Here is a 22460-nt window from a genome sequence, read left to right as displayed (position 1 = left end):
CTGCATCAAGCCAGTTACTGATTCTGTTTCCCCCCTTTTTAGTCACTGAGTACTTCCTTTGAAAACTCAACACACTTTTTCCCACGAACGACCACGTTATCGACTGTTGGTATTTGTCTGAACTGTTGACCGTGGTAGGATACTGAAAATTGGTGAATTTTACTGTTTTCACATCCTAGTAAGACAGCGCGCACGTTGAAGACGAGACCTTCAAGCCAGTATGGCTATCCACTCACAAGAATGTCGCCGACATCTTCACCAAATGCCTCCCTCGTCCATTATTCCTTCGGCACCAATCCGGACTCTCGCTCGTCGATCGTTAGTACTAGTTGCAACATTGTCATGTTGTGGGGGTGTCTTGAGTTTTATCATCGTCACTGTTCTTCGTCATCGTCCATAGCACTTTCCTTCTTTATATTCGTCACGTGGATTACATATATAATACGCACCTTCTTCGTTCGGCCATACCTCAGTCGTTGTCTTCACACACTGAGGTATGGTTCATTGTCTCTTATCTTCCCGCCGTCTCTTACTACAACTTCATAGCGTGTTTCGTATCTTAGGTACTAGCAATGATTAGTCGTTGTCTTCACACACTGAGCGTGTTTCGTATCTTAGCTTCTAACAATCACACACTCCTCGCTGCTGCTCTCCTCACTACAACCCGTTCAACTCCTCACCAGCATAATCACGCACGCTTTCTCCCATCTCGATACGGCTTCCTGCACCAAACAAGTGGTTTAGAGTGCGGGGAGGATGACTTGAAGATACACAGTTGGGGAAGGGCGTATGGGCTATAGGTGGATTTGATGAATGATGTTTTTGTGGTACTTCTTCTCGAGTTGTTATTTACCCGAGTGGAACTATCATTTATTCACAGGATATCACTTCATTTGACGCCATGCCAATGCACAATCCGCTCTGCTACTCCAAAATTTCATCTGCTAACCTCGAGAAACTCTGCATCTTCGGAGCAAGAAGGAGTCGAGGCTGGATGAGGGAACTTGCTGGAGGAAACTAACGTTCCTGAAACAAATCTAGGGCACGACACTAGCCGCAGGTGGATGATATCACGTTGTCCATTGTTACAGTTGAAATTCGACATCATTGAACGCATGCAAGGTGTGATGAGTAATTAATTTAGGAGTGCTTAAAGTTAACCCTTGAGCCCTCCTATTAATAATAACGCTGTGTCTTTGGAGCAGCATAAAACAACAGTGAGCCTCGTGATAATCTCCCCGTCCACTTTCATCACAATAATCAACCTTTAGAAATGACGAGACTCATTTTAAACCCTACGCCCCTTCGACTATTCGAAGATCATGGGCAACACTACGATTGTGGCGATATGCACATCAATAATCCACAAAAAAAACATTGCATAAATGCAATCGCAGTTTCCCCTGACGGGCAACACATGGTCACGACTTTGTGCAATATGGTTCATCTGTGGGACATGAGGGAAGGCGTTCTGTTGAAAAGATTGGAAGGGCATCCGAGGCCATGGCGCAATGTGAATGCATTGGCGGTATCGCGAGATGGACGCATGATAGCAATTAGTGATGAAGAAAGGACGCTCATCGCCTGGAATCTAAGCATCGGGGAATCTCGCACTCAAACCATCCAAGCCTATTGTACTAGGATCCAATCGCTGGCATTTTCTCCCGACGACTCACTGTTGGCGACCGGTTCAGTATATGGAACGATAGAGCTGTGGTGCACAAAAACCTGGCAGCAGCTAGGACATTCAATCATTTGTCACAAGGTAACTGTCCGCTGCATTCGGTTTTCGCCTTCCGGCAAGCTTCTTGCGATTGCAACAAGCAAGAACATCCAAATTTATGATCTGAGCACGAGCAAATGCGTAGCAGACCTCAAGGGTTACACTGACGGATCATACAATAATTCGCTTGCCTGGATGCCCGATGGTACACGGCTTTTTTCAGCGGGCGGTAACAGTGATCCGAACATACGCGAGTGGGATACATCGACCTGGACGCAGGTCGGTGATCCCTGGGAGGGTCATCTCAAAAGTATCCAGAACATTTCCTTAAATTCTAACGGCACTCTCCTTGCCTCCGCATCTGATGACAACTGTGTCCGACTCTGGCGTGTCTCAGAACGTCGACCCATTATCGTATTCAAACACCCTAGCGAGGTGCGGTGCGTCGCCTTCTCTCCCGATGACAGGCAAATCTTCAGCGGAGACCAGGATAAAATCACAGAGTGGCCGGTATTTGAGGATGTTTTGCCAAAGGATTGTCCAAAGAATGTTCCAAAGGATGATTCAAAGGATGCTCCCAAGGAGCAAGCGATACACCAGGTGATCTAGCTTTTCGTGACTCTTCGTCATTTAAACCTCTTCTTTGATGCCAAGGTTCAAGCCTACTCTGATTTCAAGGCATGTTCCCACCTTTATCTCCTACAATGTAATGCTAATAAATTTGACGCAGGTCCTCGCTATAAACTCGGACGTCCGAAACGCGTGCATAGCAGGCGATTTGCACACCGCTGAAATGGTGCTCAATCGAGAGATTGACACTGATGCCAATAATTACACCTCCTATGCCAACCGAGCATTTGTCATGGCACGAAAATCTGACTGGGACCGCGCGCTCCATGATGCAATTAATGTGATATACCTTGATCCATCACGGCCACCTTATGAAGCTAACTTTTATGGTGACATAGTCCGTCAGAATTCAGCCTTCTTTTGCGGGCCATATCTCCGAGGGCATTGCCCTCTTCGGGAAAAAGAAATTTTGGGCCGCGGCGAGCACGGCATTTGACCTCGCATCAGCATTCACCAATGGAGATTTAAAGACCACTCAGTGTCTGTTCTTAATAAAGGCGGGTAAAAGAAATATTACATAGTACTCAGTGCTTCATTGCGACTTTCAGACCATCGCATTGTTCAACGCGGGTCAACATAAAGAGGCAATGCTACGTGTCGAAGAACTAGCCATCTCTCCCAATGTCGATACTCTTGCTTGTCGTGTTGTGGAAGTGAGCATCGCCTATTTGATGAGGTTCAGGTAGTATGCTGGCACTGATCTTTCTGCATCAGGCCTATCTACGTGTTCATCTAGGAAACACGGCCTTTAATCAGAAGTTCTACAACGAAGCTGTTGACCACTTCACTGCCGCCGTCAACGCCAGTGCTTTCTTTTATAAATCGGCTATTCATTCTACATACGAGGAATTTGTCGTGGTGCGTTGATATGATACAACTGAACAGTGCGCTCATTTGTGTGTTTTTGCAGCTCTTCGGTTGGGACCTCAAGTCCTTGTGGCAGAACGCGAACCAGCAACAGTGCCATGCACTCTTTAAGGCGGGTAGAATTGGAGCAGCCGTAGAATCTTACCGATCCACCATGGACAAGAGTGATGAGCATACGAAAGCCGGCTTAAGTGCTTGGTTTGCTGGTAAGTACTAGTCTTCAGCAATGCTACCCAACCTTAGAATCCTAATCCTCAACCACACTCAGCTCTTCAGTGAAAACTAAGTACGCTCTATGTTTCCGATAGAGATGCAGCGCTTGCAACGTGTGGTTACTCGTGTGGTTGAAACACAGAAATTTTTGAGTAGTTTTCGTTTGTACTCTCACAGTATCTGTATTACTTTTGTACTTGTGCAGAGAGATATTCCTTTTCATACGGTTGAGCGACTACTGGCTGGTGTCTTTGAACTCTTGGCCCTCAGGTCACTCACTGCGTCTCAGGCTGTCATCGTCTTCATTATGGTGCGAGTGAAGCCCGCTATTTGCGAACAACGCTGGACTGCTCAACGAAGCCATATATTCTTTCCTTGAATAATCGTTTCGAGGATATTTTCAACATGTGACTCCATTGCAGGTGTTCCTAGCGTTCAAGATCTCCAGCGCCCGTGATACGCAAACGCAGCAAAGATAGAAAGATAGACTAACACATACTATATGCAGACTCCAGTCATGGATGTTCAAGCAAGTCACTGGCCGGATATCGTTCTTCTGGATCAAAGTGCAAGCACGCATGGATGAACGCTGCAGCGGCAATCGCTTCTGCTTCCAACAGACCGTACTTGATCATCTCGCTCTCGAGAGTCCTCGGAGACAGTCGGTCGATACGCAGTAACTTCCCTGATATGATCCAACCGTGTTCAATGGAGTGGACGCTACGAGGAAGGATGCACTGACCAAAGTATTCATCACGCTTTCGGGGCCTCGTAAGGATCTTCTCAGAAAAATTCTCCTCCGTCATGGCGCTCCCCTCGTCAAATAGTACGTTGTTGGGCTTGAGGTCTATTTCAGTAGAAAGGACAATACGTTGCGTCAGCGTAATTGCTATACCTACCTGTGTATATGATGTTTGTGGCATGCAACAGAGTCAAGGTTTCCGCAACTTGAGCGATGATAGTCTCGAAGAGGTGTCTTGATTGATTCAGCAATAATTTCTATGGCCTCCAACAGCAGGTGGCCGCTGTGATGACCTTTTGTAGCATGAACAGTCAGAGTTTTTATGGTACGGTATGATCAATATCTTAGCTTCTTAGCCGCTCTAATGGAATGAACGTTGAACGATGAGTAAGAATGACTTAATATGGGCAATTAGACTTACAGAGAATCTGAAGCCTAGCAAATAGAGGAAAACCGAGGGGTCCCTCCTCAGCTTTCTCAGGATATTACAGCGAGAATTGTTGAGTTGCGTCCCAAGGCTGGCAGTAAAGAATCCGAACTCCTCTTCCCCAGATAAGGTCAGTGGTTCTTCAGGAAATGGGTCGGCGATCGGGAATAGCATATCCGAATGTGCTTTTAATTCCAATGCCTCGGTACAAAACAAATAGACGGCTAAGCATGGCGAGCAAAATCAGCACAAGTGGTGAGCAAGATATGTATTACGTAATACCAACACGGTGTCAGTACTACATGCAATGCATACCGTTAGCCTAATATTATGGAGTGGACGTTGAGTCTGGGATGGGCGTCATGCAGTCATTGTGATGTCGCGCTCAAGCTAAGCAGCCCACCATCGATCCTGTATGTATATCAGGGTCTTTTCCGGCGAGGGCCAAGTTCAAAGGTGCTCACTATTCTCCGCGCTGAGAATAAGGAAGTGTGCTGGACGAAGAGTCTAAGAGCAGGGTCTGTCGTAGTCTTGAAATTGTTAAGGATTCTTTCGTAGGCAATTCATTTGAATGCTGACCATAACAGATGTATGCATGCAAATGAGGATACGCAGATAGTGCCGGCGATCTTCACAGGAGCAGCAGTGTTTGTGCACGCGCAGTGGACATCATTGAACTAGAAACATCGAGCTACAACATGGATTTTGATTGACTGGGAGCCGGGAGTTCGTTGCAAGCCTAGCAGTTAGTGGAGTCCCGTGTTTATTGATGTTTACGGGCATTCCCAAACAAGCACTTTACTACGAGCTTAACGTTGGCTCAGCTGACCAGCAGACTCACCTTCAATCTTTCTTGATGTGCTTTTACTTGAATTGTCCACCATGGCAATGGAACTCAACATCACCTCCGTGAGCTGGCCATCTCTCTACAACCCAGCCATCGAACTCTCCGTCGGTCATGGTCCCCTGCGTCCCATGCAGCCAGGTGGTTCTTATCTCGTCAATCCAGATGGTAGGCCATTTTCTGTCACTTCCTACTGCAGAAAGCTTATGGAACTCTACAGACATCTTTCGCTTCACTCTTTACTGGACTCTTATTTTTCACCTTCCTTTCTATGCCATCTGTGGCATTTATGCCTTCCTCAATTTCGCATTTCCGCCTTCGCGTCGATCAATAACGACATTCCCGCTTGAACCCTCTCCCCGCATTCCCTTCTCTCCCGACTCCAACCAAACTGAACAATGGATCAAGCCTCCACGACCTAACGTTCGCCGTTCTCGACTCGCTTTTGCCCTCCTCGTTATTCTTGCGTTTCTGTTCCTTAGTCTCACTGGTGCTGTCATGGGAGCAGCTGTGGTCGGCTTCGTACTTGCAGGTGTATACAAGGCAGGCGGCTTTTACATGTCCACGTGCGTTTGTTGTCCCTGCGCCCGCAGCATACCCATACTGATCAAATTCATCAAGCTGGGTCCCGTTCGTATGGGCTGTGATCCAGAGCCTGGTGGGGCTTCTGGCGTAAGTGGACCCTTTTTTTCGTCTGTTGCTATGCAATCTCAACCGTACTGGAAGGATCTGGCCATCTATCATCAACATCATCTGAGCTCTTGCGACTCTGCGAGTTTGCGTCCAAGCCCAAGATTATGGCTACCCCTTAGATTCGACATTGCCTTGCAACCCCTATACACCCGGGCGATCGGTACTTGTTCATCGCATCTTTGCCTTCAGCCTCGTGGCATGTCTTGCGAGTAGGGCACTGCTGCATGGCTTTACGATGTGCACTGTTGTTTCCTCCAGCGAAGCGCAGTTGCCCCACAGCCAGCTGGAACGATGGTTCAACAGACTCATCAGCGGTCCATTGGGTTTCCCAACCTTTTCGCGGCTCTCTGTACCATCATCACTTTGTACAGGTCAAGCTGCTCCTAGCGCATCCCACTACCGGTAGTAGAATACCGCACTCTTCATCCTCTCACGGCTGTCACTCTGTATCTTGTGCAATGCATTCATACAGGCGACCCTGTTAAAGCCGCATACAAATGACCGTTCATACGTGAGGTCAGATCATATGCATGTGGCCAAGCGCGATGATTCGCAGTAGGATGTAAAATCTGCTTCTACGAAAACATGTCGGCTGCATTTCCATTCCCTCAGAGTTGTTCACTATGGTGTGCAAGACAGGGTTGCCGCGCACTCTTGTATCTCCCCATCTCCCCATCTTATCCGAGCGATCTATCCCCCACCGTTCAAGCGACTCGCCTATTAAATGTTCAATTAATAATTAATTCCATATTGTGGGGAATTATTTTCCTGTCGGCCTGATGGTGGGATATGCAGGCACAGTATCGAGGAGACGTTGGCATTGCCCTAGGGTTCTTTCTCGTCGGTCCAAAACTTTCTCATCCCAACAGCGCTCACCGGCCGCATGGTTACGAAGACTTTGGCGACGCTGAACTCAGAAGGACTGAGCGCTCTGTCGGCCCTCACCAGTACACAACTCGCAGTGATTAACATATCTGCCAGTGCACAGTCCACATGTAACTTCAAAATTGGCCCGAGCACCGGCGCTAGAAATGTATATGCAGATACGACGTCCAGTACTCGGGTATAGACGACAAAATTCAGGAATTTCAGGGCTATCATAGTCACTGTCTGCATCCTCGGGTAGCATCGACGGTGTTAATGCGACACAGATGTCCTTCTTGCTCTATAACGGTGGATACTACTGCTTCTTAATCATTAAGGTGCAACAAGTGCGCTCAATCTTTTTACCCATCGAAAATCCCAACTGTTTATCGTGCATCTAGGCGAATATTCTTTAAAACGCGTTCCTCGATGCTAATGCAAAGCATTGTGCGTGAAGAGACGAACGAAGCACTTCGTAGTCATACAGTCGCGGAAGCTACCGCACTACTCTGAATTGACCTGTGACAACTAGTACTGCATATCGGATGCAAGTAGGACCGTGAGACGATTTTCGACCCCGCTCTTCTGCAGCGGGGTCGGTTCAATTTAGTTATGTAAATACCTCGCAGTTGCTTACCATAGAAATCGAAACTACCAGCTGCAGGCTGTATTACAATTCCCCACTTTGAACATTCTCAATACTGTGGTCAGTCATTACATGGACATAACTGGGATTCACCGTGATCTGGAACGATCGAATTTTCCATGGCCCGTTCTGTGAGTGGAGTTTGCGGCTGATACTAGTGCACACCAATATACGACTATTGTGTTCTCTCGGCGTCAATCGATTCGTCGCCATAATCACCCATAAAGGTCCAATTCATCGATGTCCATCCAAGCTAGGCAGGTGCAATATCATTCGTTTCAAACTTCAAGGTTCCAGATGCCACCATCAATATGTAATCCACGAACCATAACCATTTCCGACGTTCCGATTTCTGGCGATATCCTCACGCAGTTGTGTCACAGAGCGATGTGATTAAGTATGTTTGATCATCTTTGCTGCTTCATTGAAGCCTCCCTTTACTGACGAGATCAGGATCACTGCATCACCCCGCGATCCACGTGCTCAGGGTGCGATGACGCATCCACCTTGCTTCGGGAACAGCTTCGCACTTAGCCCCTCACTTATCGCTACACTATCGGCTGCCGTTCCGTTATCGTAGTATGACGTTGCTGCGGAGGGTTCGACAAACTGGTGCTATTCATGCGTGGGTTCTCATAGCGCCGACAGGGGTGGTATCTCGAGACTGCTTCTGAGGGCGTGGTGTACGCTGTGACATTCGGAAATATGGTCATAGAGATTCTGGCTTTGTTCCTTATGACGAACTGCAATGTTCATGCGTTCTAATGATTGCAACAATTTTGCTGCGTCGCTCGATTGGACAATTTCGATTTGCAAAGATGAGTGGAGTATGTCGCACTGCGGAACCTTCACGCACCGCCTTCGACTCTATCCGAATCACCAGGATCAAGTTAAGTTTGAAACGAGTCTAGATAAAACATTGCATCCAAAGTTCAACGATAAAGGGTAGGAGAAGTTTGATAGTCCCCGTTTCCGTAAACTTACAGTGTCTCATAGCATAATCGACGCAACACGAAAGCCTCACAGGTGAGCAGATTAGAGCGCACCAGCCAGTCGCGACGATCGGATAGCTGTGTCCTGCCTGCACATCTGTAGCCCGTCATCGCCTTACTAATTTTTCCATGATCATACCCAGGACACCGTCCCAGATCTGTGGTTGTGTGCAGCATGCATCTTTGCATGATGGATCTAATTAGCCTCGCGATGTTGCGTCCTCCACCACTCATCTTGCGTCAATTATCAAGAGCTGCAGTCAGTAGATTAACTGCTGCCAGAGCCTAGTGCTAGGGCTGATGATGAGCTTGTGAACACAAGGCAGATGTTACCGAGGATATTCCAAGACACCGGAACCCCCTGAACGCTACGTTTGAAATCCGCGGAAGAATTTGGAGAAAGCGCGGAACCTCGTGTTGGGCGTAGGGATGCGTCGTGATTGATTTGAGGCTTCATCTGATGTGATTGGCCATGCATAGACAAGGTTTGGTTCAGGCTGTAGGTAACGGATGTTTTATTTGCCAGCGTGCTGAACTTGAATAGTTCGAAACGTTGCAAGTGGATGTCAAATGCGCGTTATCTGATAAGTACCCCACGGAAAAGGGAAGTTAATCAGATTCTCGACGAAGCTCTGCTCTTCCGGTGAGCGGACTCTTGATCGGAAGATCGAGAACGGAGGCAAATTTTCAATTCTGTAAAGTCAGCGAATCTTGTAATCTTATCTATAACGCCGGAAGGTTATTAGGAATTGACGTATACACTTATGCGTTTGACGTACGCATGCTGCCACATAGTGTAACTCTTAGCAGTCCGGACGCGACGTACAATTTCGCCGGTGTCGTGATAATAGGGTAGGCGGTATCGTGAGCACACGCTTCGCCACGTTTTTTTCTCTTCGCGTATATGGCGCGAGACAACGCAATAGGTGAGAAATCATGGCTATCGTGACGACGCGGGCGCTGAAAAATTGACCAGGTACTTCCTTTGAATGATCTGTAATTGGGAAACGGTAATAATAGTGAATGGGAATTAAGATAAGATTAGGGAAGACCCTGGGAGCATCGGTGCCACAAGGTCAACATGAACAAAGTATACGTACAATGCAATAATATTTGATCTTTTATGATAGACGCTCAAACGATAAAATTTTATTATTCTACAGAGTACTTGCAACTCTTGCTGCCCTCTTGCTATATTCTCTGAAGGATGAATAGTAAAAAAATCAGTAAAAAACATAGCCAGGGTGCGGAGAGGGGGCAGGGATGATTAGGAAATATGTTTGTTATCTTTGAAACAGGTGTAATCTGATTGGCTGGATTTAGTTTTTGGTCGTTATCTTTTGGGTTTATCGGTTCCCGCCAATACCAAAAATCATAAACACTGCGGTGCCCGACTCTCCTCTGTCCGTTTATTTCTCTCCCCCCCTACGTGTTTCGCTCACAACAATACCCTTCTCCTCACCGTCGTCCACGTCGACCACGCATCTTTCATCATCGACCTGTACTGCATCAGTGAGATCTCATGGTTCCGCGGTCTTGACACAACAGCTGACGTTTCAACGTGTTACAGTCAACATATTGTCTATCTTACTACTGTCTGATAAAAAAAAATGTCGCCAATCGTAATGGAACCCCCTGCGTTGAACATGCATCATCCTGCGCTTTCTACCCTCTCCCGGATACAGCAGCAGTTCTCGCCCAGCACAGCCTCAGAACACGCTGCAGTACAACGCGACTCTTTGTCTACCTCGCCGGTCCTTGCCGGCTCCCTTCAGCAGAAGATAAACCCAAGCGACTTTACTTTTGAGCAGCTTTTGCAGTCAAAAGAGCGCCTCCAACCTGTCGTAGAAGACCAGCCAACGTCGACACCGAACGCGCCTCAACAGCAGCAGCAGCAGCAGGCGCAGCAGCAGGCGCAACAGCAACAGCAACGTACTGGTTGCACCAATTGCGGAGTCGTTGACACGCCCCTGTGGCGACGCGACACCGAGGGCAAAACCATCTGCAATGCTTGTGGTGAGTGATCTCTCTTCATCTCATCTCTTTCATTTCCCGTCCTACGCCGTCACGTGTCAACCCGTGGTTGGTGGGTTCGTGGGCGTCCGTTTCCAAAACACACCCCGTGCACTCCATATCACATTCGCAGCATTCCGTTGCATCTGAAACGTGTTCCGTGCATGCTTCTGCCGGTCAACATGCTGATTGGCCATTGTCATTTCCTACGTTTCTTTCCCTACCTACCGCTTGGTAGTGCAGTAACAGTGTGCTGATTGAAATGTGTGCAACTCGTGTGCGCATCGCTTGGGTTTTTGCTCTTTATTCCATGTAGGCCTTTACCTCAAATCACGCAAAGTCGCACGTCCCCCATCCCTGGCTCGCACGCCAACGCCCACTGCGACAGCTGCAGCCCCTGCTCGCCAACCCCCAAACGGAAGTGGGGAAACAGATATGTCCAACCTAAATCAGGCATCTTTGGCTGTACCAGCGACATCGCCTAGCCAACCCCAATCGTCGAAAAATCAGGAAGCATTGTCATCATCTCAAACTGAGAGCTCTGGGCAGCCTCAGGCAAAACCCTCTTCGAAAACTTCGACCCCCGCCAAGTCTATATCTGCCTCAGGTGCACACAATGTTTCGATTGGAGGCACGTGTCCAGGTGACGGACGATGTGATGGCACTGGAGGATCTAGTGCTTGTGCAGGGTGTCCCACACTCAATAACGCACTCGCCATATCAGGAAGATTAGAGATGACGGCTCCTGCAGACGAATCATCACCGTCCGCGCCCGCGCGAGGTGTCACTCCCACTGGTGATGCACCGTCACCCGGTGTCGATACTGAAAGCCCAGCGTCAGGGCCTGCGAAGAAGGTCAAATCTACTGTCGGAGCGCTCAGTTGTGCTAACTGTGGTACGAGTACAACCCCGTTGTGGAGAAGAGATGATGTTGGTAACAATATCTGCAATGCTTGTGGTGCGTTTCAGCTTTCGTTTCAGTTTACATGCCCTTGCCATACTTCGTATCTGGCGCGGCCATTGGCTTTATCTCCGCAAACTCCATTCACTTTGTAAAATTTCTTGCGGAACGCACGTTCATCTCGCGATTGTCGCGCGTGTCTATACCTCGTTTCTAGAATCAGGGTACCCGCCAGCCCAATTTATCATTCGCGTAATGGGAATTCAACTTATCCTTTTGGTTTATCTTCCTTCTCACGATTTGTGGGGATGCGTATTGCCATATTGGATTGGTTGATGAATGTTCTTGGCATCCGCCGGACCATTTTGATTTGACACATCATTGTTTTTTTTTGCCTTATCATCGTTTGGTCGGTTTCAGCGCTAACCATTGGATTGCTGTCCAGGTCTTTACTTCAAGCTTCATGGCACACATCGTCCCAACTCCATGAAAAAGACTGTCATCAAGCGACGGAAACGCGTCCCAGCGGCCGCAGGGATGTCGTCGGGGCGCATGTCAGATCAGGCTGCGGCTGAGGCACTCGTCTCAGTCGGCCGTCTTGGTAGCCAACACGCGAACACCGAGGAGAGTGATGGTGAGATAGAAGAGCCTCAACCTCGCCGGAAGCGAGCACGACGTGGAAAGAGCGATCGGGAGAAGGGCCGCTTGCGCGAAAAGGATGACGATGAAGATATGGGAGAGGCAGAAGAGGAACCAGAACCTGTCAGTCGGCGGAAGAATGAGCGGACTACGCGGAAAGCTTCCCGCGACTCACATGGTTCCGCATGGGCAGAAGGCACGAGCATACAGCAGATTGCAGAGGCTCTGAGTGGCGTCACCGGTGATCGTGCCCATTCGTTACCACGCAGTTCCGATATGGAACGCTTTGCGCATGCTCACCATCTTGCACGCACTGGATCGGGCCATGGCGCATTCATGGCAGCGCCACATGCCGGATTCGATCTCCCTCCTCTCAATGCCGCTCTCGGTGAACGGTTTGGCGGCTACGGACCCCCTAGTCTCTTGAGTAATCGTGATTTCGGAGGAACGCCATCTAGTTATATGCGCTCTGGTTCCAATGCGCCAAGCAGGACGCATTCACCGTTAAACCCTGGTCTTGCTGCTCCTGGTACAGGGTACGTCTTACCGCCGCCTCATGGCATGGGTCATGGATACTACGGACCCCTCGGCCATTCGCCCCCGCCTCATGATGTTTTGAACGGTGTCTTGACCCCAGGTGTTCCAACCGCGAGTGAGTTGAGGCAACATTACCTTGAACTGCACGAGCACCGGAAACGGCTAGAGGACATGATCTCAAAAACGGATGCTTTGATGGCTGGTGTCAAGCGAGGTCTTGACGACATGGCGAACATTTCCCAGCAGCAACATCAGCAGCAACAGCAGCATTCTCCTCAACATTCTCATCCCTCCCCTGAACAGCCTGCACAGCAGACTACAGTCTCATCCACCGCGGTGCCTTTGACTCGTTCTGGCGACAAGGACAGAAATAGAGAACCTGTTTGGCCCGTGTCACCCGAGCAGCCCCCTCGCGAATGACCCGACTCTCCTATGAACGTCGTCTCTCCAAAAATGACTTCAATGTCATCGCTGTCATTAGCTCTGCAAAATCATTTCGTCCCGTTTTGTCCATAACCCCACTCGCATCACCTTCACGACAGGTCACTCCTGTGATCATTTTGTTTTCTATATGTTTGACCGACGATCGGTCTGGGACTAGTTGTTGAGCACTTTTATCCATCAGCTCAACACGTTTGTGAACTATCTATTCCTCTATCTCTTCATCTCTTGGTTACCCCAGTTCATGCTTTGCACGTCTTCCATGTCAATATTAGGTTTGTCTTGTTGCTTTTTGATATCTTCGCTATGCGTATTGCCCAGTACTATGATCTGTTTAAAACACTTTTCTACGAGCAACCCTGTTCTTGTCCCTTATGATGCTTTGTTTTGCGTATATTATATCTATGTCGCCTCATAGTGTAGATCGCTGGTCATTGATGGTGGTCGGTGTGCATTTTCTAATCCTTATATACTCATCGTTTATACAGCGTTTCGGCTGGTTGGCTTACCCTACTCCCTAGAGTCCGCGTTCTGTTGTCTCAGCCTCTATTTCTGTTTATTCAGCAATCACATAGTATTTTTGACCACATCCCTGCAGTTCGACCGGTCTCTCAAACATATATATCACTCGGATGCTCGGAAGCCGTAGGGCTTTCCCACAGAACGAGTCGTTGGCTCTCTAGTTTGCTTCGGTCCTGATCCACAGTTACGCCATCTATAGGGACAATTTAGCCGACGCGACGGTGCGCCGTGGCTCAGGGTGAGCACAAATTCGTGGTTGCCAAAATAGTTGAATTATCATCCAGCTCGCTGCATAAAAGCTGCAGTTTAACATACGAGCGCATCCTTGGTTATTTCTGCTCAAATCTCGTGTCACCTGCTGTCCTTGCACTCAAGAGGCAGCCTGACATGTGCCAAGGCACCAAATGTCCATGTCATCAACTTGTGCTAGGTGTGCCACTCTGCCCAGATCAAGGATTAAGTTCCCTTGGACCGAGTTGTTGCTCGTTCGACTGGTATGCAGTCACTTTATTTTTGTCTTGACTGAAAAAAAACTTTCATGCGTAGCCTTCTCCTTCGCGAGATGCATTCGAGCAGTTTTGGAGCTCTACTATACTCAGTACCGCGACCTAGTATCACAGAACGGTTGTGAAAGCAACTTTGATGCCATTATGAAGAGCATTTGACTCATGTCGCCTTAAACTTGTAGCCAATGTTCCGTCTCCTCCATGCGTACACTCAGGCTGTCACACTCTGAAGATTTTTGATCTATTCCAATTTCTGTCCTTTCGGGAGATACACTCTATCTATCTAATCTGATGTCTCAGTCGCATCTCTGGGTACACGAATACCCTGATGTGGCCCATCAGTCTCCCATTCCGGGCGGCCTGCCGTTTGAGACGTGCCATCCTATGGGATGAGGTGAGTTTGTATGTACTGTCGACTAACTTGAAATAGGACTGTCATATACACGAGCTAAACGCGTACCGCTCCGAAGATGTAGCTGGGAGGGCCAATATCAACTTATCGGAGCGCCGTGGTATCAAATGGACAGTCTCAGAGACCCCAAAGCTTTGCCTGTTATCCGAGGCTTTTATGTCAAAACTGGTGTGCTAACAAGTCCAGATGCTGTACTTTGACGTTCACGGATGTCGGAATGTCGGCTACAAGGTTTCAGTTGCTGATAGTCGGAGGGGGCCTAAGCGGTTATCGCGGTCTCAGGCAATCTGATATCGACTACATGGATCACGAGCAGATGCTTCGATGTGATCTGAGTCCAGGACGTAATACGTAGCCTGGGATAACAGAGATCGCGGGGACGCACCAGGTAGGTAGAGGAATAGAGGAAGAATATGTAACGAGCTGGAGTCGAAGTCGAACTGCTGTACCGTGAAATTTACCTTTCCCAGGCCAAGCGCCGCCTTCTAAAATGGTATCCCAAGTAGTCGAAAGTTGAGATGACCCCAAATTTAATTAATCATCGGCATCTCCTCCAGGTCGAGAGCCTCCACGACACTCCAAGGCCAAATTTGAAACAGAAATGAGGGGACCAACCTATAGCTATCTACGTCTACGAACTGATTCTGGGGGCGCCAGCATATATGACCGAATGTGGCGGGCGCTAATTCCTGGTGCGGCTCGGAACGCACCAGAATTCTTCCACTGAAAGTCTGAAACATAAAACAGCATGAGTCATTATTAACCGGGTTGGTCACAGAAATATATCTATACAAATAATCAAGCATTAGGCTTCCACTCAGCAAGCCACTCCTTCATGTACATTAATGCTGCTTCCTGCACGACTGCAACGGTCGGGTCTACGTAACCATTCTCCGTGATTAGATCTGAGCAATGGAATCCATTGCTCTCGTAGATCGGCATGTTGGGATTACTAGGCTTATTCAGTCCATCAGCAGAGACAGTTGCTTCACGCCAAGGGTCGCGCAGGCCGTTGGCGAAGAAGAGACGTGGAACATTCACGTTCCAACCGGCATACATCGTGTCAGTCTGTGTAGTGGTCGGTTGAGGTGGATGGGTAAACGCTTCAGGAAACATGTTCACGCATTGGCGCTAAAGATTATGTTGAAGAATGCTCATGTTTTGAATACAATCAATATACGTACCTCGTCGTAAATGGGTTGGAGGATGCGGCTCACAATTGCAGGTTGGCCTTCAGGGGGGCCAACCTGGAACCATCCGACTTGATTGCACCTAGAATAATTGTCAGAGTGGATCTTCGAGCTAATGAGCATACATACACCATCCAAAACCACGACCTGGTTGGATTGTTCACGGTAACATCAGTCCAGTAGGACTGACTCGTGTTATACGTCCCAAGACAGGTTCTAGCTTCACAGTCAGCCAATCCGGATGACTACATCTCAGGGGTACATACTCAGCATCCTCGGGTCCACAGACTTTACTATCAAGTTTAGCCACGTCAATCAGAATTCAAGGAGACCGCCTACCAAAGTTGTAGTATGTGGTATTCCAGAAGTTTCCCCAAGAGTAGATGGCGTGTTCGAGTCCCCATCCTTCAGGTCCGGCACTGACCCCGTTCTCAACCTCGAGTGCATCACAGAACTGGAAGAACATTGCTCCTGGGCCAACATCAGGCTGCAGAGATTGCCACTCGTACAAGGTGTACATGACTGTTGACCCAAGCAGAGTCAGTCGAGTCAAGAAGGCAACAGAAAAAGAATGTCACAAAAGGAATATTTGAGGTAAGCATATGGAAAAGGAGGAACTGTGCGCGCTGGTGAGGGCAATATAAACTACAGATGTTGCATAGATCAGAAGGCATACCAACCATGCCCCGTTCTACGCAACCACATATGTAAAAACTGAAAAGACAAGAATGACTCACGTGCACTGGCGAAATCGTCTACGTGTACAACATCGCCGAGGCCAAATGTTTCCTTGAGCGTCTGAATTCCAGCGGTGTCATTAACCGCGAACATCTCATCCAAGTATGCAACCACTGCCTGTACATCAGATGAACAGTTCTGTGGCATGTACTCGCGAATAGGTGTGAAATAACCATAAAAGTCGCTGTTTGGGTCAGAGAACAGCGATCCAAGGCCAATTTCAACGAACGGACACGTCATATGCGGATACATTCCGTTAATTATAACGAGAAATCAATCAGATTAATTGGAGATGCACAGTGATGTAACATACGTGATGGCTTCTACGACGGCAGAAGATGCATATGCAGCCCAGAAAATTTCCGGTTTGCTTTACGTCAATCATTATGCTGAAACATCAAATTGTGTTTCAAATTCTCACTTGACCATCGTCCAACTTGTGAGGCCTCCCGAGTAGCTTCCTCCGATCAATATCCATGGAGCCTGACCTGGTTTCACAGCATCACCACCAGGCATAGGAAGGTCAGCTGTGGTGGCAAAATATACGAGATCATCGATAGCCTGCTGGATGGTGAGAAGAGCTAGGGATTTTGGCATGAGGTTGTCGTATGGATTGGAATAACCAAAGAAACGGTGCTCGATGAGGATGGCTGCACCATTTTGTTCTTGGGCGATGAGACCATTGATCGTGTCGTTGGTAGTGTAGCCTTCGTATCCTGAAATAAAGTACTTTGAGAGAAAGGTAACAAATTGGTTACAGTAAAACCAACCATCTGCATCCACTTCTCCAGGCGTCATCAATATAATGGGACCGCCTTGGGCGCACACGTCAATATCGCTTGCAGCGCACCTTGATCCTCGCGACATACCAGGTTTATAACACTCCCAGTTCATCCAATATCGTTGCTTGAAGGTTCCGAGGCCTGGATTATCGTGGTCGATGAGCTGGTCGAAGTGATAAACAGTCGTAATATCGAGTGCTGTGCCATTTGGTGAAATGACAGAACGTTGAGGTGCTGAGAGCTTGGGGAGAGACTGCATGCCACGAAGCATGGCATTAGGGATAGCTGCTCGGACAAGGCCTGAAAGGATGAGCAACGCAACCCACATCATGTCAGCCAGTGGGGGGGTGAGATAACATGATCGTGGTCCGGGAAACGCTTTTTATATGTAGCCATGGCTGGATGCGTAAGTGGGTAGTGTAACACTTGCAATTTGACAACTTTGCTACTCGCTTCGTAAGAGAAGCCTGAAGAGGATATTTTTGGACATACAGGTTGCTCGACGGCCTTACCGTGGTCGTCCATCAAAAGGAACTTGGCGAAAGACCCAGTACTACGTATTCTCTAAAGCCTGGACTTGCGGCTCGCACAGCTGAGATGGATTTGAATGGTGAATACTGCTCAGCAGTATGATATTTAGATGCTCACCGCTGTGATGAAATGTACCTCAAGGGTCAGCGGCTTGACCCTGGTAATTAATTTGAGTCTTCTGATCTTCCAGGTATGTGTCGTTGGTAGGAGAAAGACTGTATACGGCCAACATGACTACTGAGGAAAGCTCCTTTGGAGAAGACCAATTGTACCGCGGTCAAAGTTGCCCTTGGCCTTGCTCTTTTGGGCAAAGGTCAGGAAGAGTATGACTAGTGCAGCTGACACAGGCCCGCCGGGGTCGTACTGCCGAGAGTGTAGCGGGAATCTGCTGCAACTATTTTCTTGTTGACTAAGTGCCAGTTCGTTATCCCTTCAACACCATGAAGGCCCTCTGGCTATTAGTACTAGTGTTGCTGATAAGTAAATTGGCCAACCCAATAGTCTCTACTAGTCACTGGCAAGTCGAGTGTAATGCATTCTGCATCAGAAGTCAGAAGAACATGATCTTAGCTTGTCGGAGTTACTTCGAACGCACTAGACATGTCTGACTTACATCATCATACGTGTCACAAGCTACTAGTTCTCTTCGATATTGGATCCGGAGTCCGTCACTAGCTATACTTTAAGAGTCAGGCTGGCTGTTCAAACTTTGGACATAAGTTAATTACAGTACAGTGTTGTGAATCAAGGACAACAACATCCAATGGCACCTCTAACGACTGGCAGCTGGTTCTAGCTGGCTAGCCTGAGTAGTTCACGGTATACCACTGGCCGGTCGACCGGTCAACGTTGAAACGTTGATCACCGGTGGGTTGTTCATTCTTTTAATTGATATAAGTTACCAAGTTTCTTACTCCATTGAAACAGGGAACGAGCTATTTTCTTAGTGCTATAAAGCAGCATACTACTACAACACAACGCGCTACCATCATGTAGTGCGAACACCGCGGTCAGCCTGTCCGGGTACAGCACAGGCGTTTCAAACTTTCTCCACCACTTGAAGCGCTCTGCTGTAACGTCATTACTTGCCCTTACAAGTCTCGGGCACGCCCCTTACACCCCATGTCGTCTAGAGGCGCTTGTTATCCAATTTTGTCAGTTGCCACTTCCCTAACTCTGGCACTTTCCTACGGAAGCACGTCATGTGGATTCAACGCTCCACTGATTGATATGATGTCAAAATCATGTAAGTTGGATGTTCTGGATTCTGAAGACTTGCTAACACTGTCTATGAATTTGATATAGTACTTCAGGGTTATCAAGAATCTGTGGTTCGCGAAGTTCGTGAATGAGGTTCATGTTTCTCAAGTGAATCGATGGCGTACTACTAGTGGACATGCAGTTTGTGCAGATCGCCGCCCCCCACCTGGTAATATTTGGTCGTGTGTGTTGTCGTCCTTCCTAGCTAGCACCAGCACGACATGCTTACGTATGGTATCCTTTACAGCGAACTATATAAGACTGCCTCCGCTTTCACCGAAGAGGACGAAACCTCAACTTAAGGACCGCAGGACTGTTCTCATCCACTGCGTCGAATGGAGAACGAAACCAATCAGCAAGTAACCCCACTGCTCTCGGATTATTGATTAATCAAGTTTTGTAGGTCACCCGAGCCGCTACCAGATTATTGGGCGGTTCCAGATTTTAACGAACATCCTATATTGTCCACATTGTTTCGTATACTCTGTCTGATCTCGATGTCAAGACCGTCTCTCGAACATCACTGGAAGTCCAAGATCAACGATGATGAATGGGATAAACATAGGAAGAGTTTTATTGAAAGACTGAGTAATACTAACATAGCGGTAGGGAACATCGATATGACCTAACCATGGACTGATTTATGAAATTGCAGGCAGGCTTGGCATGTAGTACTTCTTGGGGTCAAGGAAAGAAATCTAATACTGAATTGCAGGTACTCACTACTTCGGCGGTCTTTCTTTCAACACAACCGCCTCTGACATCGTTTCTTCCGTACACCATACGCGTTTGCTATCTTTTAGCCCTCGGATCTTTTGCGCATGCCCTCGGTGGCCTGCTTACTGGTCTAGCTGTAGTCAACATATGGGAAGCCTGTGATCGTATATGGGCTAAAGAAGTTTGTAGCAGACCTGACTGCATTTATGCGTATTCACAAACTTGCAGGTTCTGACGGCCACACGCTTTCGACTGTGCTGTACACTCATGTTTATCGCCTGGCCGACTGTATCTCTCACGCTTTCTATCATCTTTTTGATGTCATGTAAGTGGTCCCATATTGATGCCGAGATTGATCTAATAGCATCCTATAGCTCTTATGATCGCGTGTTACGCTTCTGGACTGTGGTGGCTTCAATTCTTGGCGACAGTAGAAATATTGTCCTGGGCGTGGATGCCCCCTCTCTTCGCTTGGTGCGCACTCGAAAAGACTCTACCACCAAAGTTGCGGGCATACAGACGGCAGACTGGCACCAGTTCGCCCCCCTCACGTATATGTACTTTCGAGGAATCGTAATGAATTGCGTAATTCGCTACTCGATCAGGTTGTGTTTGAGCACATGTACAGCCAACGTGCCGATGGTTTTTAGAGCATACCCAAATATGATACATGTATATTATCAGAGATTGGTGCCAGCAGTTGTCTAGACTCAGTGGCACTGTTTAGCCTGTATAGGGGTTTCTTTCGAAAGCTCCAATGAGTTATCAGAGCTTCATAACGAAGTTTAGGACGCTTCTCGACAGCAGGCAATACCACACGACTTAATGTGGCGCAAGGTAATTTCCGTGGTTCATGCTCAGTATGTTGAATTCCTCGAAAAAGGGCTTTACAGCGCCTACCACAGATCGATGCAACGCATTTAAATCCAAGACCAGGACACGTATTATATGCGCGGACTATTTGATGAGAGGCCATAACTGTACAGGGCCGTAGTACGCGAATTGCGATGGGTCAAGTGGTTTATAAAAATTTTGCTGTTGAATCAATGTCTGGCGTCTAGCCATATGAATCGACTGTAACACGCGGACGGATTAAAATTGAGTTCCATTACGGTTAATGCGCGCATATATGATATCACCGAGGTCACAACTTAGCCTAATTTCGGCATCAAGGAGGGGCATCGAACACAGCTGTGTTCTCACCAGTCATTCTGATCTTCAAATCTTCCCATATGGACTGCTGTTCAAAACCAACACATCCATTGCGTACGTTGATAGGGATCAACTGTCTTGCCCTAAACAGTTTTCTTCTTGACCCTGTGTGATGATTTGGTACAGAATGCGTGTGTGCGCATGCACATCACCGTATTCTGGGAACAATTTCCAGTGCGACCTGCGTATGCGACAAGGATCAACGGCTCGTAAGATCAGCGCACTTGACCTTTATATGTCATAAGAAACAAACGTTGAATGGGCTCGAGGGATGAGATGAGTGTCGTAGTATTCCAGAGGACAAATGATATCTTTGTCAAAGACGACCGGTTGAATTAATAACGACTGTCGATATATTTAGAAGGGGTCCATCAAGAGAGCCGAAACCGAGTCCAGCGTGTTTTATTATTACATGAGGATGGGTGTTCGAAGAGCCGCAGCACCAGGTGTGGCGGATGACGTAGAGATAGCATCGCGTCCTGTGGTTACGAGTATGACTGTGCCTGAGCCGTGTCACTGCATCACTGTATGATGTTGTTATTGTGAGGAGGCGAACTACTTGCAGTATCTTTCAGGATGGTCCTCCATTTCTCTCTTGCTGATGCGTTCCTCTACATGATGGAATGGAGTTCGAATATTCGGAAGGACAAAAATGATATACATGTTTGCCCTTGGCATACGGAACATCAACGACTGCCACTGAGCGATACTCGCGCAACTCGATCTCTGCATTATTGTGTCTGGCAGAGAAAATATTTCGGGCCCAGTGAAAAACGCGGGGTTGTGATAACGTATCGTGAGGATTGAGTCGTGCAGAACTTAGAAGATTGAGAACATCGAGTCTAGAAAAACAGTAGATGAGCGACGTACATACGTGAGCATGATGTGGTGTGTCATCGAATAATCACTGGGGTACACGACCTTGGTTGGCTGGACAGGACGTCGTGCATTGATGCAACGAGATCTGTTTACAAACGTATCGTGAACAGCGTGAAGACTGCCTTCCCGCATCCACGACACGTTTGTAACATAATGTGGTGTGTCATCGAATAATCACTGGGGTACACGACCTTGGTTGGCTGGACAGGACGTCGTGCATTGATGCAACGAGATCTGTTTACAACCGTATCATGGACAGCTTGAAGGCCGCCCTTGTTGCGCTGTTCCAGGCTCGTAGACTGTCAGTCGCAAACACATTTGTGTCTGGCACGGCTGCGTAGCAAAACAAAATGATAATATTGGCTTGAAGCTTAGAGAACGTCCGGGAAATGGTCGGCCCTGGGGCTATTCGAATCTACGTAGAAAGTGGGTCAGTCACAGACTCGCAGGCTGGGGCCGCTGGGCTGGCTTCAGGCGGAGTTTAAACGTTGCTCAGTGGCAAAGCGTCACGTGTCACTCCCCTCCCTCCGTGTTAGCGC

General features: G+C 48.0%; 7 protein-coding genes across 7 annotated transcripts; 5 read left to right on the top strand and 2 right to left on the bottom strand.

The window, feature by feature from the left end:
* Window positions 1-540: 540 nt before the first annotated feature.
* Window positions 541-1122, top strand: HD556DRAFT_1410981 (uncharacterized protein). Its single transcript, XM_041304163.1, has one exon. It carries the CDS (start codon window positions 573-575, stop codon window positions 798-800), a length of 228 nt encoding a protein of 75 aa, XP_041154531.1. The 5' UTR covers window positions 541-572; the 3' UTR covers window positions 801-1122.
* Window positions 1123-1438: 316 nt separating this feature from the next.
* Window positions 1439-3499, top strand: HD556DRAFT_1449087 (WD40-repeat-containing domain protein; the record flags this gene model as incomplete). The annotated part of the gene is made up of 7 exons (XM_041307540.1): window positions 1439-2323; window positions 2454-2633; window positions 2692-2833; window positions 2882-3006; window positions 3068-3211; window positions 3264-3426; window positions 3489-3499. 7 exons carry the CDS (start codon window positions 1439-1441, stop codon window positions 3497-3499), a joined length of 1650 nt encoding a protein of 549 aa, XP_041154530.1.
* A 433-nt stretch (window positions 3500-3932) lies between these two features.
* Window positions 3933-4826, bottom strand: HD556DRAFT_1410971 (uncharacterized protein). The gene is made up of 2 exons (XM_041304162.1): window positions 4597-4826; window positions 3933-4536 (listed from the first exon to the last, which is right to left on the bottom strand). The coding sequence occupies exon 2, from the start codon at window positions 4354-4356 to the stop codon at window positions 3949-3951; it is 408 nt and encodes a 135-aa protein (XP_041154529.1). The 5' UTR covers window positions 4357-4536; window positions 4597-4826; the 3' UTR covers window positions 3933-3948.
* A 658-nt stretch (window positions 4827-5484) lies between these two features.
* HD556DRAFT_1247265 (uncharacterized protein) lies at window positions 5485-6203 on the top strand (the record flags this gene model as incomplete). Its single annotated transcript, XM_041298687.1, has 4 exons — window positions 5485-5614; window positions 5667-6012; window positions 6068-6118; window positions 6173-6203. 4 exons carry the CDS (start codon window positions 5485-5487, stop codon window positions 6201-6203), a joined length of 558 nt encoding a protein of 185 aa, XP_041154528.1.
* A 3676-nt stretch (window positions 6204-9879) lies between these two features.
* Window positions 9880-13284, top strand: HD556DRAFT_993066 (uncharacterized protein). The gene is made up of 4 exons (XM_041312211.1): window positions 9880-10153; window positions 10212-10657; window positions 10971-11612; window positions 12001-13284. The coding sequence occupies exons 2-4, from the start codon at window positions 10252-10254 to the stop codon at window positions 13149-13151; spliced, it is 2199 nt and encodes a 732-aa protein (XP_041154527.1). The 5' UTR covers window positions 9880-10153; window positions 10212-10251; the 3' UTR covers window positions 13152-13284.
* Window positions 13285-15410: 2126 nt separating this feature from the next.
* HD556DRAFT_1247269 (serine carboxypeptidase S28-domain-containing protein) lies at window positions 15411-17650 on the bottom strand (the record flags this gene model as incomplete). The annotated part of the gene is made up of 8 exons (XM_041298688.1): window positions 15411-15743; window positions 15797-15884; window positions 16069-16090; window positions 16142-16324; window positions 16540-16724; window positions 16854-16910; window positions 16962-17256; window positions 17311-17650. 8 exons carry the CDS (start codon window positions 17648-17650, stop codon window positions 15411-15413), a joined length of 1503 nt encoding a protein of 500 aa, XP_041154526.1.
* A 1839-nt stretch (window positions 17651-19489) lies between these two features.
* Window positions 19490-20442, top strand: HD556DRAFT_992957 (uncharacterized protein). The gene is made up of 4 exons (XM_041312209.1): window positions 19490-19777; window positions 19829-20011; window positions 20059-20155; window positions 20205-20442. Exons 1-4 carry the CDS (start codon window positions 19757-19759, stop codon window positions 20405-20407), a joined length of 504 nt encoding a protein of 167 aa, XP_041154525.1. The 5' UTR covers window positions 19490-19756; the 3' UTR covers window positions 20408-20442.
* Window positions 20443-22460: the final 2018 nt, after the last annotated feature.

This window comes from Suillus plorans (genome assembly GCF_016647745.1).
Source record: "Suillus plorans strain S12 chromosome Unknown HD556scaffold_83, whole genome shotgun sequence".
NCBI lineage: Eukaryota > Fungi > Basidiomycota > Agaricomycetes > Boletales > Suillaceae > Suillus > Suillus plorans.
This window is presented reverse-complemented; position numbering and strand designations above follow the sequence as displayed.

Coding starts and splice junctions, on each gene's coding strand:
- HD556DRAFT_1410981 (XM_041304163.1), top strand. CDS start 573: ATGATTAGTCGTTGTCTTCACACACTGAGCGTGTTTCGTATCTTAGCT.
- HD556DRAFT_1410971 (XM_041304162.1), bottom strand. CDS start 4,356: ATGCCACAAACATCATATACACAGGTAGGTATAGCAATTACGCTGACG.
- HD556DRAFT_993066 (XM_041312211.1), top strand. CDS start 10,252: ATGTCGCCAATCGTAATGGAACCCCCTGCGTTGAACATGCATCATCCT. Junction 10,658..10,970: donor AACCATCTGCAATGCTTGTG/GTGAGTGATCTC, acceptor TATTCCATGTAG/GCCTTTACCTCAAATCACGC. Junction 11,613..12,000: donor CAATATCTGCAATGCTTGTG/GTGCGTTTCAGC, acceptor ATTGCTGTCCAG/GTCTTTACTTCAAGCTTCAT.
- HD556DRAFT_992957 (XM_041312209.1), top strand. CDS start 19,757: ATGAAATTGCAGGCAGGCTTG. Junction 20,012..20,058: donor ATCGTATATGGGCTAAAGAA/GTTTGTAGCAGA, acceptor ACAAACTTGCAG/GTTCTGACGGCCACACGCTT. Junction 20,156..20,204: donor TATCATCTTTTTGATGTCAT/GTAAGTGGTCCC, acceptor AGCATCCTATAG/CTCTTATGATCGCGTGTTAC.